A 15000-nucleotide genomic window follows, 5' to 3' on the forward strand; every position below is an offset into this window, starting at 1 on the left:
AACTGGCATATTCCATTAGCACTTTCATAAATAGTTATTGTGGCCATGTAAATTACACATTATGCAGTTAGCGCAACAGTAATTTTAGTCTGAAATGAGCAGCACTACAGAACACATCATACAAACACCTTGTAGGAGAACATTTGTCACGTATAACCTCAGCTAGTGTCAGCTAGTCACCCTGTGCCATCCCTTCATCGGGGCTCTGAGCACAGGGTTGTGTTAGTCACCCTGTGCCATCCCTTCATCGGGGCTCTGAGCACAGGGCTGTGTTAGTCACCCTGTGCCATCCCTTCATCGGGGCTCTGAGCACAGGGCTGTGTTAGTCACCCTGTGCCATCCCTTCATCGGGGCTCTGAGCACAGGGCTGTGTTAGTCACCCTGTGCCATCCCTTCATCGGGGCTCTGAGCACAGGGCTGTGTTAGTCACCCTGTGCCATCCCTTCATCGGGGCTCTGAGCACAGGGTTGTGTTAGTCACCCTGTGCCATCCCTTCATCGGAGCTCTGAGCACAGGGCTGTGTTAGTCACCCTGTGCCATCCCTTCATCGGGGCTCTGAGCACAGGGTTGTGTTAGTCACCCTGTGCCATCCCTTCATCGGAGCTCTGAGCACAGGGCTGTGTTAGTCACCCTGTGCCATCCCTTCATCGGGGCTCTGAGCACAGGGCTGTGTTAGTCACCCTGTGCCATCCCTTCATCAGGGCTCTGAGCACAGGGCTGTGTTAGGGTGACAGACCCAGTCTCCCTCTAGCAGTGCCACAGACACTCAGTGTGTCTGCTGTGTTTACGTCTGTACCAGCCCAACACACGTTACCACTCACGGACGCGTCAGTGTGTCTGCTGTGTTTACGTCTGTACCAGCCCAACACACGCTACCACTCACGGACGCGTCAGTGTGTCTGCTGTGTTTACGTCTGTACCAGCCCAACACACACTACCACTCATGACCGTGTCACTACCAAACACCTACTTTCATAAAATTTGTCTTTTAATGAAAAAGCAAGTAGGATTTTGTGTGTACAACTGTTCAAAACTGGTAGTCAAGTTCTGACTAGCATTTCTGCGTTATGCTCATAAGTAGCTAAAATTGTCACTACTGAAACAGTCACTACTAAAGTACTTGAACACAATATTCACAGTTGAACACAGAAAATGAACACAGTTAAGGCCATTCAAAGCAAAAAGATTTTAGTTGTGTGTCAGTTAAAAGGTTGCAGAGTGTTGTGCTTTTACTTGTGGATTTATGCAGGAAAAAAAATACTATCAACATAGCAAAACAAAAAGTAGAGGAGCAGAGATTCTGAGAGGAACCAGACAAACGGAGGAACGACTCAGAGAGGCGCAAAGAACAGCAAAACTGAGCTCTTCACGTCAGGGTGATCAGACACGGAGGTGTCTGCCGCTAGGACGAGGACAGATGAGAAGACCAAAAACACGCAATTACGAGAGTCAACATTACAGCAGAAGGTCAAAGCCGTGAAGGGGAGGGGAGCAAAATCCAGGAAAAGGTGTCAGAGGTTAAAGACTGAAGTTGACATGAAGAACAAAAAGACAAAGTGTGGCACAGAGCTCCTGCTCTTACGCAAAAGACCCTTCTCTTTCACAACACAGTTCTGCTAACTACAGAGAGAAACACGCACGCAGAGGTCGTCTAGTCACACAGCTTGCAAAATACAAACTTGCCAGGGAACAACGAGACAATTACAAGATTGAAAAATAAGAAACAAAAGAAATGATTCATCTGGACTGGAAACTCGTGGCAGAGGCGTGTTAGAAACTGATATGTCTCACTTCTTATTCGCTTTTCTGCAGGACAAATCCATCCTGGACTGTTTCCCCAAACATTAATAACAGGGAGACATGTGTCCGCAAAGTGTCCATACGGAAGCAGACAGACTCAGTCAGCTTGTGCTTAGAAACTCACAGAGCCTGAGCAAAGGAAAGGAGTTGTGCTGTGACACACAGGCTACAGACTCTCTATAGTAAATGTTTACGATGTGGGAATCATTCACCCACTCACACACGCGTCAGGGATCCATCAGGGATCACATGGTGGAGAAAGAGAAATGACGTCTGTGACACAAACTCTTAAAGATGTGAGGGACACGCACACAAAGACGTGAAAGACAAAGTGTCCACGCGCCACTTAAACATCAACCACCAGCACACACAGCTGCAACCTTACACAGACCTCTGTACCACACACAGACAACGCAGAAAACCGGCAGTGCAGATCAAAGGAGGTGCAACAGGTCTACTCTGGAGCATCCGAAGCACAGGTGACACTGAGGAACAGGTGACACTAAAGGACAGGTGACACTGAGGGACAGGTGACACTGAAGGACAGGTGACACTAAAGGACAGGTGACACTGAGGAACAGGTGACACTAAAGGACAGGTGACACTAAAGGACAGGTGACACTAAAGGACAGGTGACACTGAGGGACAGGTGACACTAAAGGACAGGTGACACTGAGGGACAGGTGACACTAAAGGACAGGTGACACTGAGGGACAGGTGACACTAAAGGACAGGTGACACTGAGGGACAGGTGACACTAAAGGACAGGTGACACTGAAGGACAGGTGACACTAAAGGACAGGTGACACTGAAGGACAGGTGACACTGAGGGACAGGTGACACTAAAGGACAGGTGACACTGAGGGACAGGTGACACTGAGGGACAGGTGACACTAAAGGACAGGTGACACTGAGGGACAGGTGACACTAAAGGACAGGTGACACTGAAGGACAGGTGACACTAAAGGACAGGTGACACTGAAGGACAGGTGACACTAAAGGACAGGTCAGACTGAATTACAGGTGACACTGCGCAGTGCCGTTGTGTACTGCACAGATAATAGAAAGACATTCGTTGCCTAATCGCCTTCCATGACACATGATGCTTCTGCCATGTGGGAACTTGAACCAGTTCTTCAGTTCCTGAAGGAGAACCATCCTGAAGTAGAACCTCCCTGAAGGAGAACCATCCTAAAGTAGAACCTCCCTGAAGATACTGCAACTCTTTAGCAGTGATGGGCCTACAGGGCAGTATTGAGGAAAAAAGATTCCCCAGTTAGAGACACCATGAAGAGAACTGCAGATCCACCTAGGGGTAACACCAACAGTAACTGTTGTCCATGACACACTCTTTCCTCTCACCACAGTCAAGCTCATCTCTGTGAAAGAAGAGCAGATCTCCAGAGCAAACGCTCTCCCTCCAGAAGAGCTGTCCGCCATCAAAGGCATGCGGGACTGTAGAAGTGCTTAGCTGTCTTTCATGACAGAGAGAACACCTGTCCCTGTGTCCAGCCCTCCTGCACCAACACCACACCACAAGCACAGGCTGGGAGACATGGACCCCTGGACCAACAGACGCAGAAAAAGAAAACCAATCCACCTCAAGGTGTGGGTGTGAACGGACTGACAGCTTGTATTCTGATATTTCCACCCCCTTTGATTCAGACTCTCTTACATAGTTTTTTTCATCTAAGGTTTCAGTTCCAGTCATGTGACACCCTGTGTCCTTTTATTTTAAACCATATTTTTGGACCAAGAACAGTGGACAAGCTCTGTGGACAAACTCGTCACCTTAATTTGTCTACCTGAAAAAGTTACAAAGCGACAGACAGAGAGAGAGAGAGAGAGAGAGAAAGAGAGAGAGAGAGAGAGAGACAGATTCTTTCTCCCTATATATTCTGCACTTTTCTCTTTTATACATATGTATTGTTTTCTTGCTTTCTTATATTTATACTGTTGCACAGGTACAGAGCACCTCAGCCTCAATGTCCAACTGTCTCTGACTTTCTGCGTAAATGATAAAGGAACCTAAACCATCAAGTTGTTTTGTCTCTCACACCTTCAGTAGAATTCAAACGAATGCGTGAGTCCTGCTATGGGGGGGCGGAGCTCTGGGACAGCCACGCCCATCTCGGCTCAGGGAGGGTTAAGGTTACATCAGCTGGGAAGGTTCTGTTCTCCGTGGTGTGAATCGTTTGAAGGCACATCACAGTGCGGGGGGCCGAAGCGGAGGGGACCCCCACTGTGATGGGTTGATGCTATCTGTGTTTAGTCTTCAGGGCATGTTCATACATTTAATTAAAATGGCCTCAGGCAGTCCACACAGAGGCCACTTATCTATCAGGAGAGGGGAGGGGAGAGACAGAGAGGTGTGGGAGAATAATAGGACAGAGACAACAGAGGAGTGGGCTCTCAGTCCAGCGCACCTCTGATGGTACCTTGCCATTCCAGATAAAGGCGAAAAAGAATGAAATAAAGAGAAATAAATAAATAAAAGGCTCGTTATCATAGCAACTGTCTCACTAGGAACATAGTGCATACAGATGCTGAGATGGCTGAGGGTTGCCATGGCGATCAGAACTTCAACGTCTGAATCTTTCTTTTTTATTTCCAAGTTTTTAAGAAAAACCAATAACACTAAATACCACTTACAGTTTTTAAGTCTTCTACACGTTTGTATTGTATATAGACGCCCTGTAGGATGTACTACGTGTAGAGATGGTTAGTTAATGTTGATCATATGTCTAGCCAGCCGGTCTTGGAAGTCCAGTTGCCCGGTAGCGATGTAAAAATCACGAAAAAGTAAAACTCCAGAATATTCCCACAAATCACAAAGTCATCACCAAACCCACCGTGATGAGTACACTTAAATGCTGGAGCTGGAGCTGACATAATAAACATGCGTGTGTAGTTAGTAACTGGTCCCACGTCCTGAACACGTCCTGAACACGTCCTGCCATAGCCGCCCTCAGCTTCCATCCCGTTCAGTATTAGTACCTCAATCACCGCCTTGACAACAGCAGATCAGCCTTAAACAACATTGGGTTATCACATCCAGCACCTTGAAACATTTCAAACCAATAAATAAATAAATAAGAACACCCTTATTTACCCTCTGTTTTGGCGAACCTCTCCTGGAGATGACTGACCTTGGCCTGTAATAAGCTTTATTACTATGATTATGTCCCTGCATAAAAGAGCTCTACAAATAAACTTGTTTTGTTAAATTCAGTAAAAGTACTTCGTACGAGCAGAACCACTGGAAGATAGCAAAAGAATGATTATTTCTGTCCATCTGCAGAAGAACGTTTTGTAAGTATCTGATTTGGTGTTTACATGTGCTGCGTGAGCCAGGTTGGTCTGTTTTGGTTTAATTGTGTAGTGTTTGTACTGCATACTTTCTTACTTAAAGGAGCAATAACTAACTTTTCCAATGATTCTTCTTCACATTGTGAAATATCCGATACACTGACACTTAGTGGCCTGGATGTATCAGAGATTCTGTACTAAATCTATTATAAACATGGCCGCCTCCATTTGGAGAGCTGTTCTATTGGGCATAATCTGATGTACATTTGAGGACTACAAAGTAGTTTGGTTTTTTATCTTGTGTGAGCAGCACTTTGTAGTATAGAAAAATGAAAAATAATAAATAATAAATAAATAGTAAACTATTTGTGACTAAAACCATAACTGAATCAAAGTGAGGAATTATGCTGTAAACAACAGCTGAAGCAAATAAAGTGATGAGTCATGCTTTACATTGGGGGAGTTACATGATTTCTCTGCAGTTACCCTCGCTTAGTCAGATTAGAGCTTCAGAAAGACTGAATTTGAAAAGATTAGCTACATGCATTCTGGGTAGAGACAGAGGGGAAGGAACGAGTGAGGGAAAGAGAGAGAGAAGGAGGTAAAAAAAAAAGAGGGAGTGAGAGCACAGTGTCCTTTGCTGTCAGACAGGAGGGCAACTGCACTCTGAGCCCCGTTACATGGGGATTTGAGAGCTGGGAACGTGACTACAGCCTCAGGACATGAGAGAGGGAGGGAGAGAGAGAGAGAGAGAAAGAGGGAGAGAGAGAGAGAGAGAGAGAGAGGGAGAGAGAGAGAGAGAGAGAGAGAGAGAGAGGGAGAGGGAGGGAGAGAGAGGGAGGGAGAGAGAGCGAGAGAGAGAGAGAGAGAGAGAGAGAGAGAGGGAGAGAGAGTGAGGGAGAGAGAGTGAGAGAGAGGGAGGGAGAGAGAGGGAGGGATAGAGGGAGAGGGAGGGAGAGATGGAGGGAGGAAGAGAGAGAGAGCGAGAGAGAGAGAGATTCTATAAATGACTGTAAAGCAATGTAGGGGGTAAAGCATATGACATTATTAAATCCATGTACACACACAATAGGTGCGGTAAAATCTCATTCCTGCTCTACGCAGACGACCTGGTTCTGATGTCCCCCACAGAGCAGGAGATAAAGCAGAACTGCAGAGAACAGCAACCCACTGGGGCTCCGACACACATCCTACAGGAGACCACCAGGCTGCTCCCTGACCAGAACCTGGACCTACTTGAGCAGTACTGACAGACCTGGACCCTGACAGTGAATCTGAAAAATACTAAAGAAAAAGAATTGTCTAAATAAAAGCCAGATCTCAAGGGAACACACTGTGCTTCACATTAGGGACACAAACACTAGAAACCTCTACAAAACTGAAGATGAGCTCAACTGGAAGCTTCAACCCAACAGTCAGTGAACTGAGACAGGAAGCACGCAGGGAATTCTATGCAAACAAATGTCAAATTCACATTCAGATACCAACTCAAATTTGGCTCAAAATATTCCATTTATCATAGAACCAATTCTGCTGTGTGGTCGTGAGGTGTGAGGGCCACTCACAACGGAACAAACACCCAGATGAAATGAGGAACTCTGACTTCTGTAAAATTATCGTGAAAGTGCACAGGAAAACAACAAATAACAAATAACACATAACCTAACAACAGCTGAATTGGGCAAATTTACACAATTACTCAAAATTCAGAAACAGATGATTAAATATTAGCTACATATAAACCAGAGACCCCAATCCTACCACTACAAAGCCCTGCAGAGAAAAGAGTCCCCTCACACAGCCGGTCCCCTCACACAGCCGGTCCCCTCACACAGCCGGTCCCCTCACACAGCAGGTCCCCTCATACAGCCAGTCCCCTCACACAGCCTGTCCCCTCACACAGTGGGTCCCCTCACACTGCTTGTCCAGACAATGAGTTCACTAACAAGCACAAAGTGTAACAGCGTTATCTGGCCCTAAAACCTTCGTTTAGGAGATGGCCTGCTCACAGTGACTGATATTAAACACAGAAGCACGCTGACAACGTCCAGACTCAGTGAACACAGCCTGAACATCCAGACTCAGTGAACACAGCCTGAACATCCAGACCAGACGATAGGAGACATTATGGCTGTCCAGAGAGCAGAGACTCTGTCAGCAGTGTTACAAAGACACTGGATCACTGAATGTGAAACAAATACGTCAAATTTACTTTACAAAATTTGAGACGATCCACTCCAGTGTTATCTGTGTAACAGAGTGAAAACATGCTTTAGCTGGGTGATGTATACCTGCCTGTCATAACACAAGGGACAGAGAGCATCACACACACACACACACACACACACACACACACACACACACACACACACACAACTCACTCACACAACTTTCTTTTCACTACTTCTCCTTCCTCACCTTGACATTCTGTACTTTTCAAATATTATTTCAAACCAATTTATTTACAAGTTAATTATAATTATTATAACACAGAATTCTTAATTTCCTTAATTGCTAAGCTTCATTAGTGTTGTTTCACTGTAACACGGCAAAGCCGTTACAAACACTGCATTACAAACACTGTGTTACAAACACTGCCGGTAGGTTTGTGCTGAGTTGTCGAGCTGGTTATTGTTCTGACCTTTAAGACACAGATGGTTCCCTTTAAACTGAGATGAGGGATAAGAAACAGAAAAGGAAAACCTCGCCTCTGTTCTTCCAGGATTGAGCCCGTCCCGCGTGTCCTGACACCCAGACTCTGCAGGACCGTCATATCCACTCTGAACTTGGCCATCGTGGTCCATAACTGTGCTCAGAGTGAAGTACATGCGCAGGCGTGGCTGGCGTTCAGGGCTGTGTGTGTTTAGTGCCAGTAGCAGCTGTGTAAGCACGACTGTTTCGCCCGTGGAAGCGGTTATGAGCTGCTGTAATAAGTCATTAATAATGTGGAGTGTGTGCGTGTGAGTGAGAGAGAGAGTCTCAGTGTGTGTGTGTGTCATTAATAAACTGAAGTCCTTCCATTAATTCTCATGCTCTACAAATCCTGTTTAGACCCAAAGAAGCAGCAACTGTACATGATAACCTCCACCCTTACACGTCACCTCCACTCTAACACCATCACCTCCACCCTAACACCTACACATCCACCTTATGCCATCACCTCCACCCTAATACCTACCCATCCACCCATACACCAACACATCCACCTTACACCAATACCCCCACCCTAACACCTACACATCCAGCTTACACCATCACCTCCACCTTACGCCATCACCTCCACTCTAACACCTACACATACACCCTAACACCTACTTATCCACCTTACACCATCACCTCCACCCTAACACATATACATACACCCTTACACCATCACCTCCACCCTAACATCATCACATCCACCCTAACACCAATACCTCCACCCTAATACCTGCACATCCACCCATACACCAACACATCCACCTTACACCAATACCCCCACCCTAACACCTACACATCCAGCTTACACCATCACCTCCACCTTACGCCATCACCTCCACTCTAACACCTACACATACACCCTAACACCTACTTATCCACCTTACACCATCACCTCCACCCTAACACATATACATACACCCTTACACCATCACCTCCACCCTAACATCATCACATCCACCCTAACACCAATACCTCCACCCTAATACCTGCACATCCACCCATACACCAACACATCCACCTTACACCAATATCCCCACCCTAACACCTACACATCCAGCTTACACCATCACCTCCACCTTACGCCATCACCTCCACTCTAACACCTACACATACACCCTAACACCTACTTATCCACCTTTCACCATCACCTCCACCCTAACACATATACATACACCCTTACACCATCACCTCCACCCTAACACCAATACCTCCACCCTAATACCTGCACATCCACCCATACACCAACACATCCACCTTACACCAATACCCCCACCCTAACACCTACACATCCAGCTTACACCATCACCTCCACCTTACGCCATCACCTCCACTCTAACACCTACACATACACCCTAACACCTACTTATCCACCTTACACCATCACCTCCACCCTAACACATATACATACACCCTTACACCATCACCTCCACCCTAACATCATCACATCCACCCTAACACCAATACCTCCACCCTAATACCTGCACATCCACCCATACACCAACACATCCACCTTACACCAATATCCCCACCCTAACACCTACACATCCAGCTTACACCATCACCTCCACCTTACGCCATCACCTCCACTCTAACACCTACACATACACCCTAACACCTACTTATCCACCTTACACCATCACCTCCACCCTAACACATATACATACACCCTTACACCATCACCTCCACCCTAACACCAATACCTCCACCCTAATACCTGCACATCCACCCATACACCAACACATCCACCTTACACCAATACCCCCACCCTAACACCTACACATCCAGCTTACACCATCACCTCCACCTTACGCCATCACCTCCACTCTAACACCTACACATACACCCTAACACCTACTTATCCACCTTTCACCATCACCTCCACCCTAACACATATACATACACCCTTACACCATCACCTCCACCCTAACACCAATACCTCCACCCTAATACCTGCACATCCACCCATACACCAACACATCCACCTTACACCAATACCCCCACCCTAACACCTACACATCCAGCTTACACCATCACCTCCACCTTACGCCATCACCTCCACTCTAACACCTACACATACACCCTAACACCTACTTATCCACCTTACACCATCACCTCCACCCTAACACATATACATACACCCTTACACCATCACCTCCACCCTAACATCATCACATCCACCCTAACACCAATACCTCCACCCTAATACCTACACATCCACCCATACACCAACACATCCACCTTATACCAATACCCCCACCATAACACCTACACATCCAGCCTAACACCATACTGACAAATCAGAAAATCACCCAATAAACATTATTTCAGGCGACAGAATAATTAGTAAAACCTCTCATCTGGTGCTGAACAAATAAACAAATAAACACAAACTGTAATCAGTCATTTTCTTCCCTTTCCTAACTGAAGTAAATTTAAAATTAAACTTTCCTTCTAAGTGAGTTCAAAGGTACTGAGTTAAACACGGAATATTCCTGCATCCCTGCAGACACAGCAGGGATGTCCTGCAGGGAACGGGAGTTTACAGATAAAACACACTCGGCACGGAAGAGCTCTTATTGGCTGAGGGGAATAATAAAACACTGGAGTAATTCATTACAGTCAAACACCCACACACACACAAAACACACACACACACACACACACACAAAATACACACAAAACACACACACACACAAAACACACACCCACACACACAAAACACACACACATAAAACACACCCACACACACACAAAACACACACCCACACACAAAATACACACACACACAAAACACACACACATAAAACACACACCCACACACACATAAAACACACCCACACACACACAAAACACACACCCACACACAAAATACACACACACACAAAACACACACACACACACACAAAACATACCCACACACAAAACACACCCACACACACACAAAACACACACCCACACACAAAACACACACACACACAAAACACACACACACACAAAACATACCCACACACACAAAACACACCCACACACACACAAAACACACCCACACACACAAAACACACCCACACACACACAAAACACACACCCACACACAAAACACACACACACACACAAAACATACCCACACACACAAAACACATACACACACCCACACAAAACACACACATACACACACAAAACACACACCCACCCACCCACACACACACACACAAACACACTACACTTGTATCTCGACAAAGATTTCATTCTTAATCAGTATTTTATTTGTTGGCAAACAAGTTTCACTGTTACAACAAACATTAGTTAAGAGGCCATATTCCCCTTCAGAAACCAACAGAAAAGCAACCTGGAGAATAAATAAAGACGTTGTTTGTGGTACTTCAACTCTCATATGTGCACCAACAGTTTACCACTGGACTTTTTGCAGGTCGTTTATTTGCCCTTTGTGTATTTCCTGACGGAAATAAATAACCCTCTTCTCACTGTGCTCAAAGGAAAGCAGACAGACAGGTTACCAAGTCCTCTCTCCAAATATCCATCTTTAATACGTAAAATATTCTGACCATTTTACATGTGTGTAGTGCATATCAGTGAGTGAATCAACTTACTCTGTCTCTTCTGTCTCTCTCCCTCTCTCTCTCTCTCTCTCTCTCTCTCCCTCTCTCTCTCTCCCTCTCTCTCTCTCTCTCTCCCTCTCTCTCTCTCTCTCTTTCTCACACTCTTTTTTCTCTTCTATGCTCTGTGGTTGTCAGACTCATGGCATATTTGGGATTCTTCCCCATGATGGCATCATTTCAGAACAACATCACCTACATCTACACACTGAGAAAAAACCTGGAGAAGTAAATTCTTTTTGGAAACAGTGAGAAAAAGTTAAACAGTTGGGGACTCAAGGTCAGAGGTCAGGGGTCAAGGGTTTATAAATGAACCTGAAATGAGCCGGCTGATTTGTTATTTGCTTTCGCTGCTGAGACTAAAACAGACCGTACAGAAAAACAACAAACCCAAACCAAAAAGAGAAGCAGTGTGACAGAACTGCAGGACTGAGGTCCACAACACAACCAGCAGGAGGGATCTGACCTGATTCTAAATCACCATGGTTACGGACGAACCCAAAGAAAAGCAGACTGCTCAATGCTAGTAACTGTACATTTACGTAGGAACAGCGTAGAACTCTCATATTAGCTTCTCTGCCCCTTATTAATACAGCAAAAACAAAACCGATTGGCTGAGCTCAGTGGTGCGTGGCACGGGCGTCCTCCTCCAGATTCCCCAACCCTTCAGACAGGAAGAAAAAACGTTTAAAAAGCCGACGTCGGATAAAGAGGTGTAATAAAATAGTCGTTTTGGGAGGGGTGTCTCCATCTGGTCTATCCACTGCTGAGTCTCTGAGTGTTCCTGACTGTCTGTAAACGCTCATTGCGTGGACACTTTTTCCCTTCCCATCCTGTGGATTAATCCGTCCACAGGGATCGGACATACGCAGCGCAGGAGTCAGAGAGGAAAGTCTGACCTCGCTCCTGGACAAGCCTGCGGTCTCAAACACGCTCAAAGCTTTTTTCTTCTTTGCTGTTGCCGACTCGTTTTTTTTTTTCTTTTTTCTTTTTTTCGCGTTTTTGTTTGATTTCCGATTTTTCCAAGAACAAGTAAAAGAAACGTCTACAACGGAGGACGAGCGACCGTTACAGGAAAGCGAAACAGATGATGGGAGGAGCTACGTGGGAAGGCGGGGTTTCGGTGGAGTTTGGGTGTCACAACGGCCAACGGAGGGCGAAGGGAGCTGGTGGTCATGTGTTCTGGCGGCGGCATGTCGGCGCCCCCTATAGGCTGGTGACGAGGTGGGCAGGCTCCCGCGGCGTTTCCCCAGGCGACGCATCCTCCTTGGCGGGGCTGATGAACCCTTCGCTGCTGCCGCGGCCCAGCTGGTAATACGCCTGCAGCTCGTGCGGCTGCTTCTGAGAGCCCAGGTTGGGCATGCTCTTGTAGTACACGTCGTCCGGGTCAGCGAGGGCGCGGGGGTCCCCGGGCCCGCCCCCGGCGCGGGGCAGCGTGCGCGCGTCCTCCGCCGGGGTGCCGGCATCCGGCGAGTCTCTCTGGGGTGACGGCGTGTCCCCGTCCAGCTCCTCGCGGAGGAGCGGGTAAAAGCTCTCACTGTTCTCCTGCGGGAGGCGCCGGCGAGCCGAGGAGGGGGCGGAGCCGAAGGCGTGGTGGGCGGGGCGTTGCGGGGCCAGCAGCGGGGTGTCGGACTCCTCGCGGATCAGATCCAGGCTCGGGGCCTCGGTGGGGGCGAAGGCGGGGGAGTCGTCCAGCGCCAGGGCCAGGTTGACGGGCAGCATGGGCGGTTCTTTGCCCCGGCCGGCCCCACCCACCACACTTCCGTTGTTGCTCCCATTGCCGAGGTTACTGACAAGCTTGTTGACGAGGTTGCGGCTGTGCTCCTGGTTGTTCAGGTAGGAAGGGACGTAGTTGGAGGTGAGTTCTTTGAGGATGCGTTTCTCTAGAGTGGTCTCTGGCGGAGGACCGCCGTAGCCGCGCTCAATGATCTGCACACAGTCGCTCAGGTAGTCCGCGCTGGCCAGGCTGTAGCTGTTACCATGGTTACCATTCAGTGGTAGAGTATCCATGACACTTGTATCCCGGGCATTGTTCAAGATTCCCTCTGAAAAAGATTCGGTAGCCTTAATTAAACACTAATTACGCACACACACACATTCTCTCACGCAGACATATTACAAAAGATTGTGCACACGCACACACACACACCCTTCGCTAATTTCTGAGCACATAGGCTAGATTAAAGCTGACATATTTAAAGTGTTTAAATATTGGAAACCTTTGCCTGATGGCTAGTAACAGTGTGACTACACACTAGTCACCACTGACCGTCCTCGGAAAACAACTAAACACACAGTAATCCATTCTACTGAACTAGCATACAAAAACATGGTTCCAAGCAGAATAAAAACAGTAACACATACACACAGTTGAAGCACGATCATGCTGTGGTTTATCTCCAGTCATTATTAGTTCTTATTTAGCACTGACCCCTGTGCTTATAATTGTCTCATTCAAGGACACTTCTTCTAACAAACACGAGCCTTCTTAAATAAACGCCATTTTTCTGTCTCTTTCTTTCATGAGTGTGTGTGTGTATGTGTGTGTGTGTGTATGTGTGTGTGCGTGCGTGTGTGTGTGTGTGTGTGTGTGTGTATGTGTGTGTGTGTGTGTGTATGTGTGTGTGTGTGTGTATGTGTGTGTGTGTGTGCGTGTGTGTGTGTGTATGTGTGTGTGCGTGCGTGTGTGTGTGTGTGTGTGTATGTGTGTGTGTGTGTGCGTGTGTGTGTATGTGTTTGTGCATGTGTATGTGTGCGTGTGTGTAGATGTGTGTGTATGTGTGTGTGTATGCGTGTGTGCGTGTGTGTGTGTGTGTGTGTGTGTGTGTGTGTGTGTGTGTGTGTATGTGTGTGTGCGTGCGTGTGTGTGTGTGTGTGTGTATGTGTGTGTGTGTGTGCGTGTGTGTGTATGTGTTTGTGCATGTGTATGTGTGCGTGTGTGTAGATGTGTGTGTATGTGTGTATGTGTGTGTGTATGTGTGTGTGCGTGTGTGTGCGTATGTGTGTGTGTGTGTGTGTGTGTGTGTGTGTGTGTGTGTGTGTGCGTGCGTGCGTGCATGCGTGCGTGTGTGTGTGGATCTGTAGATCCAGAACTTTCTCTTAGTGAAGCAGAGGTGAAGAGTGAGGTGGTCATGGCGATGGGGCGGGTCACCCCCTTAACACTCTCATCTCCATGTTGGCTGTTTTTAAATCACTATCCAGCCTCTACATAAGGACTTTGTGTTTCTAGCCCTGTTACATCACAGGAAGGAAGTTAGCGATGAGCAAGCGTACAGATTCTACTGGGCTCGTCCCCTCCGTGACTGCAAAGATCCATCACAGTGTGTGGTCACCCCGGGTTACGCCAGGTGGCACTCAAATTAATGAGAAAGAGAAAAGCGTTCATTTTGTTTCTGGTAAACAGGGTCTCGGATCCGAGCCAGACGGAGCCGGGACTGCCGGCGTTCCTTACAGGGGAGCGAGGCCACAGTGAAGATGACGTTAGCCAATGAGTGACTGTCTAAGGAAACGTGGTGTGGAAGAAAGGAAGACAAGGGAAATTACATTTGGTGAGCAATATTTAGCTTGACTGCCATGC

At 47.1% G+C, this 15000-nt stretch overlaps 1 protein-coding gene across 6 annotated transcripts in view; it reads right to left on the reverse strand.

The window, feature by feature from the left end:
- Positions 1-11049: 11049 nt before the first annotated feature.
- The window catches only part of LOC113591681 (adhesion G protein-coupled receptor L3), a 242709-nt gene continuing 238758 nt past the window's right edge, over positions 11050-15000 (reverse strand). For 4 of the 6 annotated variants that reach the window (XM_081714797.1, XM_035529972.2, XM_035529968.2 and 1 more), the window contains one exon: positions 11050-13468. In XM_081714797.1, the coding sequence (XP_081570923.1) occupies positions 12630-13468 (839 nt within the window). In that variant the 3' untranslated portion in view covers positions 11050-12629. Of the gene's footprint in view, positions 13469-14966 lie in introns of all 6 variants that reach the window. The other 2 variants (XM_035529970.2, XM_035529969.2) reach the window with 1 other exon arrangement.

This window comes from Electrophorus electricus, chromosome 5, assembly GCF_041902795.1.
Source record: "Electrophorus electricus isolate QZ-2024a chromosome 5, ASM4190279v1, whole genome shotgun sequence".
In the NCBI taxonomy this organism is placed as follows: domain Eukaryota; kingdom Metazoa; phylum Chordata; class Actinopteri; order Gymnotiformes; family Gymnotidae; genus Electrophorus; species Electrophorus electricus.